The sequence below is a fragment of the Vipera berus genome (assembly GCF_964194415.1).
Source record: "Vipera berus genome assembly, chromosome: 7".
NCBI lineage: Eukaryota > Metazoa > Chordata > Lepidosauria > Squamata > Viperidae > Vipera > Vipera berus.
Window position 1 is genome coordinate 78133062 of NC_138209.1, and position 18846 is coordinate 78151907.

Below are 18846 nucleotides of genomic sequence, written 5' to 3' on the forward strand. Positions count from 1 at the left end.
ATTTATTGAGAGTGTTGTGCAATTGCTCTTTAGTTTCTCATGGTAGGGACGTGGTGGCTCAGTGAGTTAGGATGCTGAGCTTGTCAATCAGAAGGTCGGCAGTTTGGCGGGTCGAATCCCGAGTGCCGCGTAGCAGAGTGAGCGCCTGTTACTCGTCCCAGCTTCTGCCCACCTAGCAGTTCGAAAGTACGTAAAAAATGCAGGTAGAAAAATAGGGACCACTACGGTGGGAAGGTAACAGCGTTCCGTGCGCCTCTGGCGTCTAGTCATGCCGGCCACGTGACCACGGAGACTTCCTCGGACAAGCACTGGCTCTTCGGCTTTGAAACGGAGATGAGCACCGGCCCCTAGAGTCGGAAACGACTAGCACGCATGTGCGGGGGAACCTTGACTTTAACTTTTACTTCTCATGGTATCCTCACATGGTTTATCGTTTTAAACCCATCCCCGATGTATTTGCTTGTTAACAGCATTAGGACTCGCTGCGACGGAAGGAGAATGGACGGCTCGTCGTCGCATTTGTTTGGACATTGGGGAGTGTTTTATCCCTAGTGGTGCCTATGACATTGGGAGAGTTGATCGTGGGTTAGTGTGTGAGTAAGCGTCCAGTCGGGATCCTGGTTCTCCATCCTTAGGACCGCCAGAAGTATTTGAATAGGCTTTCGCGCCTTGGGTGGGGGGAAAAAATGGAATTTTGGCCTCCATCGGTTGGAAGGCACGAAGCTGTAGAGCTCTGGATGAATTAGATAAATGGCCTAGATATTAATACATAGAACACTCAGGGCTACGTAAAATTCCCTCAGGGAGAAAAAGAGGGTCAGAAGAAGTTCTGCAGATCTTAGCCGTGGAACAAAATTTCTTCTTTTCCATCCTTTCTCCTTTTTTTTTTTAATTGGTCTTGTCCTCTCCGAGCGCTGCCTGCTTTAACCTGTGTTTCTTTTCCTTCTGCAGGGACTTCGCCTACGTAGCCCGAGACAGAGAGACACGGATTCTGAAATGCCACGTGTTTCGATGTGACACCCCAGCAAAAGCCATTGCCACGAGCCTCCACGAAATCTGTTCTAAGGTGAGCCTCCTCCCCTTTTATTTGTTTGTTTTGTCATATTTACGTAGTTTATATGGGAGGGGGTGACCCTTTGAGAGCGGTAGGCAACGAAATTTCCATTTTAATGGATGCCGATTAGTTCACATTCAAAGTGACAATAAAGTTATTATTCTGTTCTGTTCTGTTCTGCTCTGCTCTTATTCTATTCCATTCCATTCCATTCCATTCCATTCTATTCTCTTATTCTACTCTACTCTACTCTACTCTACTCTACTCTACTCTACTCTACTCTACTCTACTCTACTCTACTCTACTCTACTCTACTCTTATTCTATTCTACTCTACTCTACTCTTATTCTACCGTATTTTCCGGCCTATAAGACGACCCGGCGTATAAGACGACCCCCTACTTTTAAGAAGTTTTTCAAGGTTTTTTGTCTTATACGCCGGAAAATACTTACATGCCCTGCCCTCCCTGTCCGTCATAATCCAAAATTCCGTTTGGATCAATCAAACACAACTCAGTGATGCCAGACTGGATTTGCAAACAGATCCAAAACTGTCACATTCAGAATCACCATGGTATCATGTTCTCCTAGAGTCCTCCATTGAATTCAACAGACTGAAGTAATGAAGGAGAGGTTTGAATGAAAAATACGCTAGACAGTTTTAACTGGAGTGTTAAATCACCACTCTAACACTCACGCCCCCCCCCTTTCAAAGGATTGTTTTTATGGTCCTGTCTTTCGATGTTCTTATCCCATCTCTTTCCATCTGCAATTTTCGGACAGCTTTTTGTTTAAATAAAAAACGTATCCCAAGTGTCCGACAGAAGCCCGATTCAGCCCCGTCTGATGCAGATGGTGCAAAGCCAGACTTACGGCGGGCCGGGGAAGAGCGTGCCTGCCAGCCCGTTCCAGCCCCTCACCCTCACCCAAGCGGCATCTGACCATAAGCAGAGCGCGCCCTGCTACCCGCTATGTCTCCTGGCAGATGCCCGCATCCGGCCTTGCAACCAGCCGCAGAAGCCCGCGCCCGGCTTTCCTTACCCCCACCCCCACCCGGCTACCTGTTCCTGGGCCCCGGCCCTAGCTGCGGGCCAGCTCGCCAGCGACCAGGCCGACGGACTCCCGGCCGCCAGACGCTGCGCTTTGGGAGATGCTCCCTGGCGGATCGGGGAGGGAGCGCCTGCCTGCCGCCAGGCAGTTCCAAGTTTGGGGGACTTCCGGCGGGCCGGGAAAGAGCGTGCCTGCCAGCCCGTTCCAGGAACTTCCGGGGACTTCCGGCAGGCCTGGTGCCCCTCTCGCCCGCAGACCACGCAGCAGCCCTCACCAGCTGGCCTCAGCATGGCCACCCCAAGCCCGCCTCTCCAGCGCGTCTTCCGAGCTCACCTGGCTGACCGCCTCCTGGGCGGGGCTTGGCTCCAGACGCGCGGCTGCTCCGTCTGCAAATGTGCTCTTCCACCCACCCATTTGAGAAAACTTCCTGTCGCTGGGGAAGGACGACGAACAGGAAGTTTTCTCGAGTCCCTTGCCGCCGCCACGGCCGCCGCCTGTACGCAGAAACACGACTCACGCTCGGCTGGAGCCCTGGGCTGAATGGAGGCAGGCGATGGCGACCCGTGGTTAAGCGGCCGACGGCGAACGGGTGATGGAAGGCAAACTCGTCAGCTTCTGGGGCGGCTACTGCAGCTGCTGCCGTTGCTCGCTCAAGGACTGGCCGTGCTAGCGCCTCCAATGCTTGGCTGTCAGGTCCCCGACGAGAGGACGAGAGGCGCCCCGCTCGACCGTAGGAAGGGAGAGCCTTTGCTCCCGCTGAGGCACCACCTGACTCGCGCTGACCACAAGAATTGCTTGCTCGGAGTGCAGAACTGAGAGCAGCAGCGCAGCAGGCGAGAGAGCTCAGAGACAATAAGGCGAGGCGCCCCTTTGGTGGGAAAGGAGCAAAGCTGGGCCAATCACAGAGCAGGCGGAGCAGGGAAACAGGGAGGGAAACAGGGCAGCGGCTGCTCGAGACGACGGGCGCGGGCTAGTCCCGCTCCTCTCATCAGGGACCTGTCAGCCAGCATTGGAGGCGCTAGCACGGCCAGTCCTTGAGCGAGCAACGGCAGCAGCTGCAGTAGCTGCCCCAGAAGCTGATGAGAGTTTGCCCTCTATCACCCGTTCGCCGTCGGCCGCTTAACCACGGGTCGCCATCGCCTGCCTCCATTCACCCAGCGATCCCGCCGCCCAGCAGAAAAAAGATCTGAAGGTGTTTTTTTTCCGGCGTATAAGACGACCCGGCGTATAAGACGACCCCCCAACTTTTGAGGTGATTTTCAGGGGTTCAAAAGTCGTCTTATACGCCGGAAAATACGGTATTCTACTCTACTCTACTCTTATTCGATTCTACTCTACTCTACTCTTATTCAATTCTACTCTACTCTACTCTTATTCGATTCTACTCTACTCTTATTCGATTCTATTCTTTATTTCTATTCTGTTCTGTTCTGTTCTGTTCTATTCTATTCTACTCTACTCTACTTTTATTCTATTCTATTCTATTCTATTCTATTCTATTCTATTCTATTCTATTCTATTCTATTCTATTCTATTCTATTCTATTCTATTCTATTCTATTCTATTCTATTATTCTATTCTTTCCTTAAGTCCAGATTTCTTCTTTCCCTGATAGGTTTCCATCCGTTGCTTCTAGTCCTGCCTTCAGGCGCTTTGGAGAACAGCTTGACTCCCTCTTCTTTGGGGCAACCCCTGAAATATTGGAAGGCTGCTATCGTGTCTCCCCTGGTCCTTCTCTTCATTAAACTAGACATCCCCAATCCCAGCAACCGTTCCTTTATATGTCTTAGCCTCCAGTCCCCTGATCATCTTCGTTGCTCTTCTCTGCCCGATGGCATCGTTCGTTTTATGAGAGGAGGAACATGAAGCTCAAAGGCCACTAAACGTGTTTTCCTTCTGCACCTTACCATGCAGACCCCGTATTTTAGTGATGGGCCCACCAAGGGGCTTCATCTTCAGCAACCCAGCTGGGTTTGCACCTGCCTGCTTGCCCTTTATCTGTTTTGTGCAGTTGTGTTTGCTGCAGAGCTGGTCCTAGAAGTGGGGCAGCTGAAAGACTGATTTCTAGAAGATTGGGCTGCAAATAAATTGTGTCTGTTCACATGTGCCTTACAGGCTGAAAAAGGTCTCCTTAAATCAAAGAAAAATATAACATTGTCCATTCAGTTCTGTCCTGATGTTTCACCCAGTGGTGTTTAGCCCTGAAGCTATTACCCACGCATGTATCCCGCTGAGATAAGCTTCATAAAACCTACACCTGCTTTAGCTTAATGAAGCTGGTTCCTACAAACAGATTAATATCCTGAACCATTCATTGCTTGACCTGCACGAAACCCAAGCGAGATTTCCTCCACGACAGTTCTGCCCGGGTTCCTACATCATCTGGACTTCTCGTATACGAAGAATCCCTCAACTAAATTCCATTTTCCGGAGTCTAAATGCCGATCCTCAAAAACAGGGGTGGTGTTAACAAATGAAATTCTCGCCCGAAGAGGGCAATAAATGCCATTCTTCTCATTTTCCTGCAGATTATGGCTGAACGGAAGAATGCCAAAGCTGTGGCTTGCAACTCGTTACAGGAACGGACGACCGTCACCCTTGATGTTCCTCTGCAAGGTAAAAACTGTGACAATTTATAGGTGTATTTTCACAGTCACCGTAGGAGAAGGAATGTGTGGTGGCTTAGTGGTGAAGACCCTCGCCTGCCACTTGGAAGGTTGAGAGTTCAATCCTAGGTAGCGGCATTTGTTTCTCTCCCAGGGTTGAAAGAAAAAAAATATCTGCTGCGAATTCCATGTGGCATCAGGAAGGGCACCTGGCCATTAAACGCTCAGCTTCATCCATTCACCCAAACTCTACCCCAGATTAAGGATAAAAAGGATTTTTTACTGTAGGAGAAAGAATGCCAGAACCTCGGGGGTGGAGTGAAAACAGGAATCAGTCTAGAATCCTTACGTAGCCACAAGCGAACTAACTGCAACCTCCCTTAAATTCTGTTGATCCGTAAACTCTAACCAGTTTAGAAGATTCCTGTGTATAGGCTTTTAGCAATCAGTCAGTTTAATTGGACCTTCAGGTGTGGACCTGTTGTTGTTGTTGTTTTTTGCACCTGAAAGTCACAGCTGTATTCTGACTAAACCATGCACCGTTTGCCACCCTTGTGCTTGTCAGAAATGTGTGGACTCTGCCTCACAGCTGTGGCAAGAAGAGAGGATTTATTATGCAAAATGAAGATTTATAGCAGGGGTGTCAAACTCAATTTCATTGAGGGCCGCATCAGCATTGCGGTTGCCCGGGGGGGGGGGGGCGGGTGGGTGTGGCCAGGGTGGGCGTGGCCTACTGGGTGGGCGTGGCTAGAGTGCGTATGGCCTACTGGGTGGGCGTGGCCAGCTCTACATCGTTCGCATCAAGGGTGCCTATGGGGGCCTGGGCAGGAGTGGGACAGATCTGGGGGTCTCTGGCAGGAGGAGGGTCTCTGGGCCAGGGCCAAGGCAGTGGGGGCCGTTCCCTCACTGTTTCCAGGATAGCTTCGCGGGCCGCGTGAAACCACTTCGCGGGCCGGATCCCCCCCCCCGGGCCTTGTGTTTGACATGTCTGATTTATAGCATCCATTTCCCTTCATTCCCCAAATACCAATTAGGATCCTTTTTAATAGGACTTGGAGCAGAGATTTGTTGGAATCAACAATATTATGAGCTACCTGATATCTCACTATGGGTTTTGGCATTAAAATAAAGTGGTGGGGGGGGGGGGGAAATGGCCTGATGTGAATTGTATAAGATGATATTGATGTTTTGCTTCCTTGCAGTAGATTTTCCAACACCAAAGACTGAGTTGGTCCAGAAATTTCATGTGCAGTACCTGGGCATGCTGCCTGTCGTTAAGCCAGTGGGTACGTAAGCATATTTTTAATGTGACTATCTTTAAATGTGTTCTTTGTGGTGATCTTCTTCTTCTCCTCCTCCTCCTCCTCCTCCTCTTCTTCTTCTCCTCCTCCTCCTGTTCTTCTTCTTCTTCTTCCTCTTCTTCTTCTTCCTCTTCTTCTCCTCCTCCTCCTCCTCCTCTTCTTCTTCTCCTCCTCCTCCTGTTCTTCTTCTTCTTCTTCTTCTTCTTCTTCTTCTTCTTCTTCTTCTTCTTCTTCTTCTTCTTCTTCTCCTCCTCCTCCTCCTGCTCCTCCTCCTCTTCCTCTTCTCCTCCTCTTCTTCTTCTTCTTCTTCTTCTTCTTCTTCTTCTTCTTCTTCTTCTTCTTCTTCTTCTTCTTCTTCTTCTTCTTCTTCTTCTTCTCCGCCATGGTGGTATTGTGGTTAAAATGAAGTATTGCAGGCTAACTTTGCCCACTGCTAGTAGTTCGATTGTGACCAGCTCAAGGTTGACTCAGCCTTCCATAATTCTGAGATTGATAAAATGACCCAGATTATTGGGGGCAAAATGCTGACTCTAAACCACTTAGAGAGGGCTGTAAGGCACTATGAAGCAGTATATAAGTCTAAGTGCTATTGCTATTGCTATTCTCCTCCTCCTCCTCCTCCTCCTCCTCCTCCTCCTCCTCCTCCTCCTCCTCCTCTTTTACTGCTTCAGGTGTCTTTGCGATTGTTGAGCTAATTTGTATTTGATCAAAAGGCCAGATACTGGTCATCTCATCTCTTAACTTTTTCTAGACTTGCTGAGATGAGGCAACTCATATCTTTAGTAATAATTAGTGTGGGTCAAGTGAATGATATAATCACTATTTCTATGATTTGGGAATTGCTAGAAATTTGGGAGACGACTATCAGGATTTATCTGTCAAGGCGAGAAGAGTAGAAAAGTTCTCAAGAGTTGTATATCTAGGTTTTAACTAATTTGATTGTCACTAACCCTAGGTAAAGGTGGAGAATTACGCTGGGGAAGATAAAAACCTAAGATCAGACATCCCCATAGCACAATTGTCCGGTCCATGATGATCTTTGAGCTTGGTTACTTCCTTTCAGATACATTTCATGACCCAACTAGGTAACATCATCAATGCTGATTCCATCACTCATCGTCTGATATGTGACAAAAGTGACTGATGATCTCCCTCGTTGAGTCATGAAACATCAACCAGAAAACAACCATGCTCAGAGAGCATCAAAGACCCCACAGTTCAATGCTGAGCTACAAAGATTCTATCAGTACTGAATTTCCCGGAATCCATGTGATACTTTGAACCTGCTAAACAGATTTGCTAGGTTCATACCACACATTAAACCACTCAAAATCTAACCACAAGTACACTTAACATATTGTGGGAGTGCGACTTAGTTTGCACTAAGGGGCCCACAGAGTTCCCAGCCCAGCTGTAACCCCGAGATTCTTTTTGTGTTGCATTTTTAAGGCAAAGGAGCAGATTGTTCACCCAGACCAGGTTTCCACAGCAACTAACAAAAGATTAGTAACTACCGGACTGAAAATCTAGAAGATACCGTGGCAGAGAGAAACAGTTCGGATAGAGGGAGGAAAGAGAAGAAGTTTAAAGCCTAAGATTAAGGTTAATCTAGACCAGAGGAACACGTTTAAGCAAAGGAAAACCAAAATGTTGTGTATCCCTCAAAAGTTCTAAGGGCGTGCGTCTGTTGTCTCTGTTCTTTTGAAGGTATGGACACCCTGAACGGAGCTATAGAAAGTCTGACGGAGTCCTCTAACAGAGAAGACTGGATGGCTGTCACCATGAATGTTGCAGATGCTACTGTGACCGTCATCAGCGAAGGAGTACGAATCCTTAAATTTGTCTTGTTTTGATAATAGGATCTGTAACTTGACCCAAAACTTTATTTTTCTCCATGCCTTTTCTATGTACGGTAAGGTTGTGGGCGAAATGCAGAAAAGTCCGTACATGGTGGTGGCAATTGATAATTTGCACTGCATTTTCAAGACACACACACACACACACACACACACCCGTTTGCCACGTGCTACTATCTTCACTTACAAAAATATCCAAGCTGTCAATTTAATTAGCATTCCATGATTTTTTTTTTTAAAAAAAACAACCCTTGAAATCAGTGAGGCTTTCAGCTGTTAATTATTCCAGATTTAGGGGGAGAAAAATTAAATGAATTGCTTCGATCCTGCCTAAGGTCTAATTAACTAGAAAGTTAATTAACTTTAACTAGAAGATTAAGCCACGGAATGCGGCATAGAGGGAATGTGTTCTGCCAGCTGTGTGCAGAAATGATGAAAAATTAAGTGTGCTTTGCACTCAAAGGCCGTATTTCTCGACCTGGGCCATCTTAAGACGGGTGGACTACAACTCCCAGAATTCCCAAGCCATCAGGTGTAGTGGACCAGGTTTTCCCATAGCCGCCATCTTCCCTCTTGTGCCCTGTGGGTGTTCCTGATGGGACACCCCTGATTGGCATCTCAGATTTAGGGTTTCCCTCTTACACTAAGGTGTAACAGCAACCACTTTTCCTTCGTGCCTAGAATGAAGAGGAGATTGTGGTGGAATGTCGCGTCCGCTTTTTGTCCTTCATGGGTGTGGGGAAAGACGTGCATACGTTTGCCTTCATTATGGACACGGGAAACCAGCATTTCGAGTGTCACGTCTTCTGGTGTGAACCCAACGCTGGCAATGTCTCGGAGGCCGTTCAAGCTGCTTGTATGGTAAGTAGGACGATTCTATAAGTCAGGGGTCTTCAAACTTGGCGACGTTAAGACTTGTGGACTTCAACTCCCATGATTCCTCAGCCAGCCCTGAGGGGGTTCTGGGAGTTGCAGTTTACCTGTCTTCACGCCAGGAGGGTTGAGAAATCCTGATGATGATGATATATCTGCAGAGGTTGTGACCACTTTCAGTGTTTTGCAACTGACAATGCTGGTATGATCTGCCGTCCAAAGCTAAGAAGAGCTTTGTGATGTTCCACACATAGACAAATCAACAGATCCCTGTTTTTCACCTGAGGAACGTGCGACTTGACTGAGGGTTGATTAAGAAAGAGAAACCTTGAGGGGTTCAAATGGGACCTTTTTACAAAGTTCTGTTTGTGTAAGCAGTTAGAAAGCTAAAGTGTGGACTCCGCGGAAGCCAGCAGGCGCCTGGAATTCACAGCTGTGCCTGAACTAACAAGATGCTCACAAGATAGGTGAAATTGTAAGAATGCATACTAGCTCCAGGCAGGGCTAGATGAATCAAAAGCTGGAATTAAGATTGCCGGAAGAAATATCAACAACCTAAGATACGCAGATGATACCACTCTAATGGCAGAAAGTGAAGAAGAACTAAAGAGCCTCTTGTTGCAGGTGAAGAAGGAGAGTGCAAAACTTGGGTTGAAACTTAACATTAAGAAAACCAAGATCATGGCATCTGGCCCTCTCAATTCCTGGCAAATAGATGGGGAAGAAATGGAGGTAGTGACAGATTTTATTTTCCTGGGCTCCAAGATCACTGCAGATGGGGACTGTAGCCAAGAAATTAAAAGACGCTTGCTCCTGGGGAGGAAAGCCATGGCAAATCTAGACAGCACACTAAAAAGCAGAGACATCACCCTGTCAACAAAAGTGCGTATAGTCAAGGCTATGGTCTTCCCAGTTGCAATGTATGGCAGTGAAAGTTGGACCATAAGAAAGGCTGAGCGCCAAAGAATTGAGGCCTTTGAACTGTGGTGCTGGAGAAGACTCCTGCGAGTCCCTTGGACCGCAAGGCGATCAAACCGGTCAGTCCTAGAGGAGATCAATCCTGACTGCTCTTTAGAAGGCCAGATCCTGAAGCTAAAACTCAAGTACTTTGGCCACCTAATGAGAAGGAAGGACTCACTGGAGAAGAGCCTAATGCTGGGAAAGATCGAGGGCAATAGAAGAAGGGGACGACAGAGAATGAGGTGGCTGGATGGAGTCACTGAAGCAGTAGGCGTGAGCTTAAATGGACTCCAGAAGATGGTAGAGGACAGGAAGGCCTGGAGGAATGTTGTCCATAGGGTCGCGATGGGTCGGACACGACTTCGCAGCTAACAACAACAACAACATACTAGCTCCAGAGAACCAGGGATTTGTAAAATTGCTGCGGGGGAAAAAATAGCAAGAGATCGTTGTTTAAAATTAAGGTTTCTATGAGGTAGAGTGATCTTGTCTACCCTCCCTCTACTGGGTATTTAAATAAGTATTAACTGGATCCTATTAATGAATGAGGGACACGGTGGCTCCGTGGGTTAGGACGCTGAGCTTGTCGATCAGAAGGTTGGCAGTTTGGCGGGTTGAATCCCGAGTGCCGCGTAACAGAGTGAGCGCCTGTTACTCATCCCAGCTTCTGCCAACCTAGCAGTTCTAAAGCACGTAAAAATGCAAGTAAAAAAAAGGGACCACTACGGTGGGAAGGTAACAGCATTCCGTGCGCCTTTGGCGTCCAGTCATGCCGGCAACATGACCACGGAGACGTCCTCGGACAAGCGCTGGCTTTTCGGCTTTGAAACGGAGATGAGCACCGGCCCCTAGAGTCGGAAACGACTAGCACACATGTGCGGGGGAACCTTGACCTTTACCTTTTTATTAATAAAGATGCCCTTTGTCAATGCATAACAGTAATGAGCTATGAAACGGAGATTGATTGTTTGTAATTTTAACACAATCCATCCAATGAAAGAGAACATTTGCATGTGTTCATGAACAGGCTGGAACTGCTTAACGTCTCCTCCTTCAGCGTTTGCCCTGTAGCCTCCGGTACCAAAATTGCCAGTAAAGTCTTCAAGGGATTTGGTGGCTTGAGTCTCTGGGTTAAACAGCCCCCTTTGGGGGAGTCTTACAATAGGGTGCAAAGCTGTGGTGGCGCAGTGGTTAGAATGCAGAATTGCAGGCTGACACTGCCCACTGCCAGCAGTTCGATCCTGACCTCAAGGTTGACAGCCTTCCGTCCTTCCAAGGTCAATAAAAATGAGGACCCTAATTGTTGGGCACAATAAGTTGGCTCTGTCAACCGCGTAGAGAGGGCTGTAAAACACTGTGGAGTCTTAAGTGCTTTTGCTATTGCTACCCTATGATGGTGATATACTTTTGTTGTGTTGCAGCTGCGGTATCAGAAGTGTCTGGTCGCCCGGCCTCTTTCTCAGAAAGTCCGCCCTCCTCCTCCTCCAGCCGACTCCATGACGAGACGGGTCACCACCAACGTAAAACGCGGAGTCCTCTCCCTGATTGACACTTTGAAACAGAAGCGTCCTGTGACTGACATGCCGTGACGGGCCTGCAGGTTCGCCCACCCCCAGCATTCCCGAGGCGTCACGCAAAAAACAGACGGCGGCGGCGTACGAAGACACAAGAAGGGATAAAGGCCTTCCTTCCATTGGAAATCCTTCACTTTCAGGAAAGTTGCCCTTACGGGAAATAATATTAGACAAAAGCATGTTCTCACTTTTGCCGCCACCGTATAATATTGGAAAAAAGAAGCATGACTTTTTTTTTAATGTTCATTTTATTTTATTTTTTATTTTTTTGCTCCTCGTGAGATGCGGTCCTCGAGAAAAAGGGGAAGGCCCTGCTTCCTGAGTGTAAATAGGACTTACGTGACTTTGATTCACACATCCAGAAGGGATGGGTGCATTCCTCCCTCCCACTCCCCATCTTGGCAAAGAAGCAAGCCGAGGATTCTTATAGCTCCTAAGCACTTTTTTCTCTCTCTTTTTTTTTTAACAGTGAATTCACACACCAAGTATTAGTTACTGTTGTATTATTATACTGCTAATACCAAGCTTCTTATTTTTTACAAAAGAACGTTCGTGACTAACCTTCCATCTTGTGCAACGTACTCGTCACTTCATCTCGGAAGGTGCCAGTCAGGTGCCCCACCGTGGAGACAACCCTTCCGTGCAGGAAGGATGGTGCCCGCTAGGTGACAACAGCGTGTGGCAACCCCGTGCACCCGAAGGTCACCGCACATCCGTGTGTGCAGCATCTGTCCTTCACGGTCTCTTTCTAGCACAAATGTATGCACAGTGATGGAGGCAGGCCACTGTCACATCAAATCTCTCTCTGTGGCTTGCGTGGTTTCTCGTTCAGAGAAGGGCTGTCCGCGTGAGAAACCCAACACCCTATTTGAAGTGGCCTTCAGTCCGAAATTGCGTTTGTTTACATGCTAATCCACGTCGGAGAAGTTTGGCAGGATAGACTGGGTTTTATTTTGGGACAGAATCCACCCCCTACGCTGAGGACGCCAAGGCTCAAGTGCCTCCTAACCCTTTCATAGATCCAGGTTCTTATTTTCTCCCATTTTCACCAAGAGACGGGCGCGAAAATGATCACTTCAGGCTTGTGGATGGGGGCACAGGAAGCTACAACCATAACGTCAGACTGATGGCTTCCCCTCGCGATAAAATGCATGCAATAGAGTTGGCTGGTGCATTCAGACTGTACACTGGTCCTCGGCCATTAATATATATATATATATATATATATATATATATATATATATATATATATATATATATATATATATATATATATATATATATATATAATGTAAATGTCAGTGAAAACAAAGGATGCTCACAAGTTACTTTTCTTACTGATAGATTTGCATGGAAGCCACCATCACGGGTTTCCGCGGACTTGAGTCCCTTCTATTCTGATCGTGTCCTTTGTTTTTGCTCTGTGAGATCCGTTCTACTTTGCAGCTTTCTTAAGAACCTGTATCGGATGGCGAGGCTGAAATAATGAGAAATAATGAGATGCTTTCTCCAGTAGATGTTTGGGTTGAAAACGCAAATAGGTGTACGGCGGTTGGCTTCTGAAAGTCCCGAGTAGCAGGTGTCATGCCAAGCCACCACCACCCTGTGGTGGATTCTTCTACCTTGTGATTGCACCTTACACAATGTATGGTTTCCATTGACCAGGAGTGACTGCAGGGTTTGGTTTTTAAAAAAAAACAACAACTCAAATTGGCCACAAGGCTGGCATTGAAGTCCCAAAGATGCTTTTTTTTCAGGAGGCAGCTGGACTTCGTTGCTTTTCTTTGAAGACGTTTCGCTTCTCATCCCAGAAGCTTCTCCGGCTCTGACTGGATGGTGGGGAATGGGAGGATTTATACTTGCAGACCGCTGGTCATTTGCCTCCTTTTAGAGAGTCATTGAGGCCACTTGCAGGTTTGTCTGTGTCCTCAGGGTCACCTGAGTGGTGCAAATGGCCGTGGAACACAGTCCTTTTAGCAGTTCCAAGAACCCACACACCCATTTGCACCATTCAGGTGACCCTGAGGACACAGATAAACCTCCAAGTGGCCTCAACAACTCTCTGAAAGAAGGCAAATGTCCAGCTGTCTGCAAGGAGTATAAATCCTTCCATTCCCCACCATCCAGGCAGAGCCGAAGAAGCTTCTTGGATGAGAAGCGAAACGTCTTCAAAGAAAAACAAGAAAGTCCAGTTGAAAAAGCAGCACTGAGGACACACATAAACCTCCCAGTGGCTTCAATGGCTCCCTAAGAGAATGCAAATGACCAGCTGTCTGCAAGGAATATAAAGCCTTCCGTTCCCCGCCATCCGGTCAGAGCTGAAGAAGCTTCTTGGATGAGAAGCCAAAGGTCTTCAAAGAAAAACACGGAAGTCCAGTTGCCTCCTGAAAAAAAAAGCACCTTTGGGACAACCGGGACCATGGATGACGGAGAATCTTCACAGTCTGGCATTGAAGCACCCCCTGATTTTCATGGGCATCACAGGTGGCGCTTCAGTCTCACTGCTGTGGCTGACATCTTCAGCTGTGGGTCAGACCTGCCTGATGCCCTTGGGGCAGTTGACTGTTTAATCCCTTTGTGTGTATTTTGATCACTTGTACACCGTGTCGCACGAGTTCACCCGGTGCTCTGCCAAAGGAACAAGCTTAGAATTCCCCAGGGACAAACGGAGCTCTTTGGGGGCCGATGGAAGAAGTGAAGTGACCACCTCAAGAGGAAGACGAGGGAGATCTCCTGAGATTTCTGACGACCTGTTCACCGCATCTTAGACAGGGACTAATGGAACCAGGATTCCAACTTGACCAAGCCTTCAAACGGTGCACACTTTACAAGCCAAAAACCTCACTCCATTATCCTGTCCCATCCAAAAGATGGAAGTCCTATCTCAGTCAGCCCAGAAGGAGGTTTCTCACACTTGGCAACTTCAGATCGTGTCGACTTCACCTCTCAGAATTTCCCCAAGCAGCCTGGCTGGCTGAGGAATTCTGGGAGATGAAATACACAGTTCTTGGAAGTTGCCAAGTTTGAAAAAAAAACAAAAAACCTTGGCCTAAAGCAGGGGTAGGCAACCTCGGCTCTTTTATGACTGGTGGACTTCAACTCCCAGAATTCCTGAGCCAGCATGGCTCAGCTTGGAAACCTCTCCCTTTTCCCTCAGCATAGCTGGCTCAGGAATTCTGGGAGTTGAAGTCCACGAGTCATAAAAGAGCCGAGGTTGCCTACCCCTGGCCTAAAGCAACCTATTCTTAACTGCCCTTTGAATGGTTTGGACAAGCTGGCTGAGGAATTCTGGGAGTTGAAGTCCACCAAGTCATAAAAGGGCCATAAAAAAAGTTTGAAGACCTCTGCGCTAGAGGCAGCAGAAAATTGCCTATCGTTCACACCCAGAACAACAAAGGATGGTGTCACAATCACATAATCTTCAGCCGACTGCTTCCCACAAATCCCAGTGTTGGCTTCTTGTGCATGTGTGTAACTAGTTCACCGGGCTCCACAACTAAATCCAGAAACAGTCTTCCTCCGTTTTTAAGCTGTATAGCTGTCTAGATATATGTGTGTATGTATTTTTCAGGTCAATGCAACTTTTAGAGCCAGGAAACTTTGAATTGTCTGATGTTCTGACATAACCACCTATGCAAAGAAGACATACTTCTGGGCGAAGGAAATAAACTAACCTTATATGGGTTTAAAAACGACCGGTTGTTAAGGAAGACGGAAATGATCAATCGAGTTCTGGTTTCCTTAAATTGCGCTGAAATGTACATCGGACCTAAGCGCTCACCCCCACACCCCCAGTTGCGACTCTGTTAAAGAGCCCCAATTTTTTTGCACCCACCTCCTTTCCCCCCCCCCCCCAGAAACTGCACGCTAATGATCAGTATTTATTCTTTTCAAATGTCATTTGGAATAAATTCTCATAAGGGATACCCAAATGCGGATCCTTGAAATTTTAACACAGAGTCCATCTTGACCCGAAATCAGAAGGGTGGCCTTGTACCGTGTTGTACGGTTCTGACCCCCCCATCTTGACTTTTTTTTTGTTTGTCATCGACAGAATCCACCCTATGGATGTCCCTACCTAGGAATTCTGTATATTTCCTCAGCTGGTTTTTCTGGAACATTCATCTGTTTGGCAGGCAACGGAGAACACAAAATCCTTATTTTTGCTTTTGATAAAGCCAAAAGTGCTTTTTCCAAAAGGCAGTTGGTGCTTTTCTGGGGTTTTTGTTGTTGTTTTCCCCCCTCCATGAAATGGTTTCGCTTCTCATCCAAGAAGCTCCTTCAGTTCATAACGGAAGACGCTTCCTGGATGAGAAGCAAAATGTTTTCAAGGGAAAAAAAACAAACCCAGGAAAATCCAGTTGCCTTTTGCAAAAACTCCTTCGGGACAACCGTGACCGACCTGGACGATTGGAGAATCTCGACAGACGGGAGTTTTAAACTTGGATTTTGAGATTTCGGTGTTGAGCTGGGCTGGCTGGCAGTGAACCCATTTCAAGCCAAGCTTTTTGAACACCATTGGAGAAACCTGGTTTGATTTTTCCGAAGTTGGCTAACCACTTAGCTTTTGGTTACCAAAAATGGCTTTGGAAACTCCTGATAGGCAAGTTCAGGATGATATTTTCTGCGTCCAATAAACTGGGTTTCCCCCCAATCGCGCCCCCCAGCAAATGGATCAAAGTGTGAACAAACCATGATGACAGCGTTGTCGTGCTTCTGTGATCTATGCATTCTTTGTGTCTCTTTGTCAGGAACGGTGCCTGGGGTCTTTTTCCGGATGAACCAATTCAGTTGCAAGCATCCCGTGTTTCACAGGCAGTCCTCGACTTACACAACCGAGCCCGACATTTATGTCACTAAATGAAACATTTGCTAAGGGAGTTTTGCCTCATTTCACGACTTTCCTAGCCACCGTTAAGGGAATCCCCGCAGCTGTTAAATTGTGACGTGAACCTGGCTTCCTTCCCCAGTTGACTTTGCGAGTCGGAAGGTCGCAAAATGGGATCCTGTGTCCCCAGGGGTAGACTGCGACTGTCGTAAATAGGAGTCAGTTGCGCAGAGCATCTGAGTTTTGATCACGTGACCATGGGCGATGCCGCAACGGTCTCCAGAGTAAAAAAAGCAGTCGTAAGTCACTTTTTTCAGTGGGGTTGTCATTCCGAACGGTCACTAAAAGAGTTGTTGCTAAGTCGAGGACTACCTGTCTTCTATTTTTATCAAACTATCCATTAACGGGGCATCCAGACTTAAGGTCATCCCATCAGTCGAGCCTTAACTGAACACAGCGTACCCGAGGTTGCCAAAAGTCAGAAGAATTTTCTATTATTTTTAACCATCTTATAATGGCGTAGGGAGGAAACATCGCGCGATAAATTCTCTTTATTTGGGGGTGAAACACCAAAGCCGAGTTAGATCCTGCTCTCACAAGCCACCCCCGCTGATCTACTTGAGAAAGTGGGTGGGTGGGGGGAGTTAATTATACCAATTTGTAATCCCTTCATTGCCTTTCTTCTCCCTCGACAAAAGAAACTGCGTGAAAGTCTCATTTCTTAAAGCGAGGAGTTCTCGGCGATAAACTTTGTCTGCAGAATTATCGGGCATAATTGGCATAAAGGGACTGGTTGAAGGTGGGATTCGTTTTATCCATAAGTTGAAAAGCAACCTTGGGGGAAAAAAGCGTTTTTCAGATTTCCAAGAATTGCATCTAAATTCTTAAGGCAATGAAACAGCTGTGTGTGTGTGGGGGGGGGGGGAAATCTAGTTTTATAGTCCCAAAGTTGTTGAGTTTTGGGGTTTTTCCCCCCAAAAGGCAACTGGATTTGGTTTTTCCTTGAAAGCGTTGCACTTCTCATCCGAGAAGCTTCTTCAGTTCTTGGATGACAAGTGAAAAATCTTCCAAGGGAAGAAAAAATCCAGTTGCCTTTTGAAAGAGGAAGGAAGGAAGGAAGGAAGGAAGGAAGGAAGGAAGGAAGGAAGGAAGGAGAGAGAAAGAAAAAGAAAGAAAGAAAGAAAGAAGAAAGAAAGGAAAGAAAGAAAGAAAGAAAGAAAGAAAGAAAGAAAGAAAGAAAGAAAGAAAGAAAGAAAGAAAGAAAAAGAAAGAAAGAAAGAAAAAGTATCTTTTGGGACAACCACAACCTGGATGACTGAGAATCTCCGTAGACACCTAGTTTTATTGTGTATCACTGCCTCTTGATCGTCTTGATCTAGACTACTTGTCATTTTGATCCTTGGGGCCTCTCTCTGGCATCACAAGTTTAAAAGAAAAAAAATATGTACAGCTTTTTCCCTCCCTCTCTCCCTCCCCCCCTTCCACCAAAGGGAAACCTAACGAAATACACAGAGTTTATCAGCAAGAGCTCTTTGTGTTAGGCGAAAACGGTCGTATTTGGAAAGAAAGCTTTCTTTTTTCCTCTCCCCCTGACATTGTCCACCTCTTGACACCTTTAAATGTAATCCATTGCAAGAATAAATTTAATTACATGAACCGCGTGTCTCCACATTCATGAGGTTGAAAGGCTCTCTTCGCCAGGCTGAAACTTTTAGGATGCCTAGCATGAACAGCAATAGGCAAAGGAGATCTAAATAGGTTTGCTCCAAACGTGTTTATCAATAAGAACGTCTTGCAGGGTAATTTAAAAATCAAAATCAAAATCAAGATGGTGCCTTCAATCCTGAGATTTAAGGCTGTACATAAATTGGAACTTTAATCATCATCTTGACTTTCTTTTTCATCCCTTATGATGGATACTGGTTCACTCAACGCAAGAATAGGCATTTTTTTTTTCTCTTCTAGAACAACTGTCTCCAGCCTTGGCAACTTTTTTAAGACTTGTGGACTTCAACTCCCAGAATTCCCCAGCCAGCTGTTTGGCAGAAAAGCATGGGAGGAGCTAAAATGATTGCCTGACCATCAGCTAATCTGAAGCAAGCCCCGTGAAGTGTGTAGCAGCTAAAAATACGCTGCGATGCAACCTCGAGCTGAATTAATTGAAAATGTGGGAAGGGGCCTCAGGGAAGCTCAGCCAACTACAAGAGTTCATTTAGCGACGGTTCAGAGTTGCAGCGGCACTGAAAAAAAAGTGACTTCTGACCGTTTTTCACACGACCACTGTAGCATTCCCTAGGGGGGGTCACGTGATTAAAACGCAGGCGCTTAGCAATTGGTTCGTATGTATGACGGTTGCTGCCCCCCGGGGGCCGTGTGATCCATTTTTTACGACCAGGTTGACTTTTAACAAACCATGTTGCTAACTTCACAGCTGCAATGGGGCGAGGAAGGTCGTACAATGGAGCAAAGCGCGCTTGGCAAGGGTCTCGCTTAGCAACGTAAATTTGGAGCTCCGCTGCAGCTGTTGAGGACAGATGGCTGCACGGTTTCCAGAAATAGGTTTATAATTTAAATAAGTGCCCATCGAGTCTTAAAAGAGCCAAGGTTGCCTACCCCTGGGCTAGGGCGAACATTTCTAGAATGCACAAACCAGCTCCAAAATGTGCATACGTTACAACCAAACTCATTTGCTATTTCGCATGGAGAATTTTTTTAAAAAAAGAAAGCGAAGGAAATAATCAGGAA

At 46.7% G+C, this 18846-nt stretch overlaps 1 protein-coding gene across 11 annotated transcripts in view; it reads left to right on the forward strand.

Annotated features, from left to right (window-relative positions):
* APBB2 (amyloid beta precursor protein binding family B member 2) overlaps positions 1-12418 on the forward strand; it is a 102639-nt gene extending 90221 nt beyond the window's left edge. For 9 of the 11 annotated variants that reach the window (XM_081332453.1, XM_081332463.1, XM_081332460.1 and 6 more), the window contains 6 exons: positions 952-1066; positions 4632-4719; positions 5912-5995; positions 7718-7833; positions 8548-8727; positions 11121-12418. In XM_081332453.1, the coding sequence (XP_081188579.1) occupies positions 952-1066; positions 4632-4719; positions 5912-5995; positions 7718-7833; positions 8548-8727; positions 11121-11288 (751 nt within the window). In that variant the 3' untranslated portion in view covers positions 11289-12418. The remainder of the gene's footprint in view (positions 1-951; positions 1067-4631; positions 4720-5911; positions 5996-7717; positions 7834-8547; positions 8728-11120) is intronic. The other 2 variants (XM_081332461.1, XM_081332462.1) reach the window with 1 other exon arrangement.
* The last annotated feature ends 6428 nt before the right edge of the window (positions 12419-18846 follow it).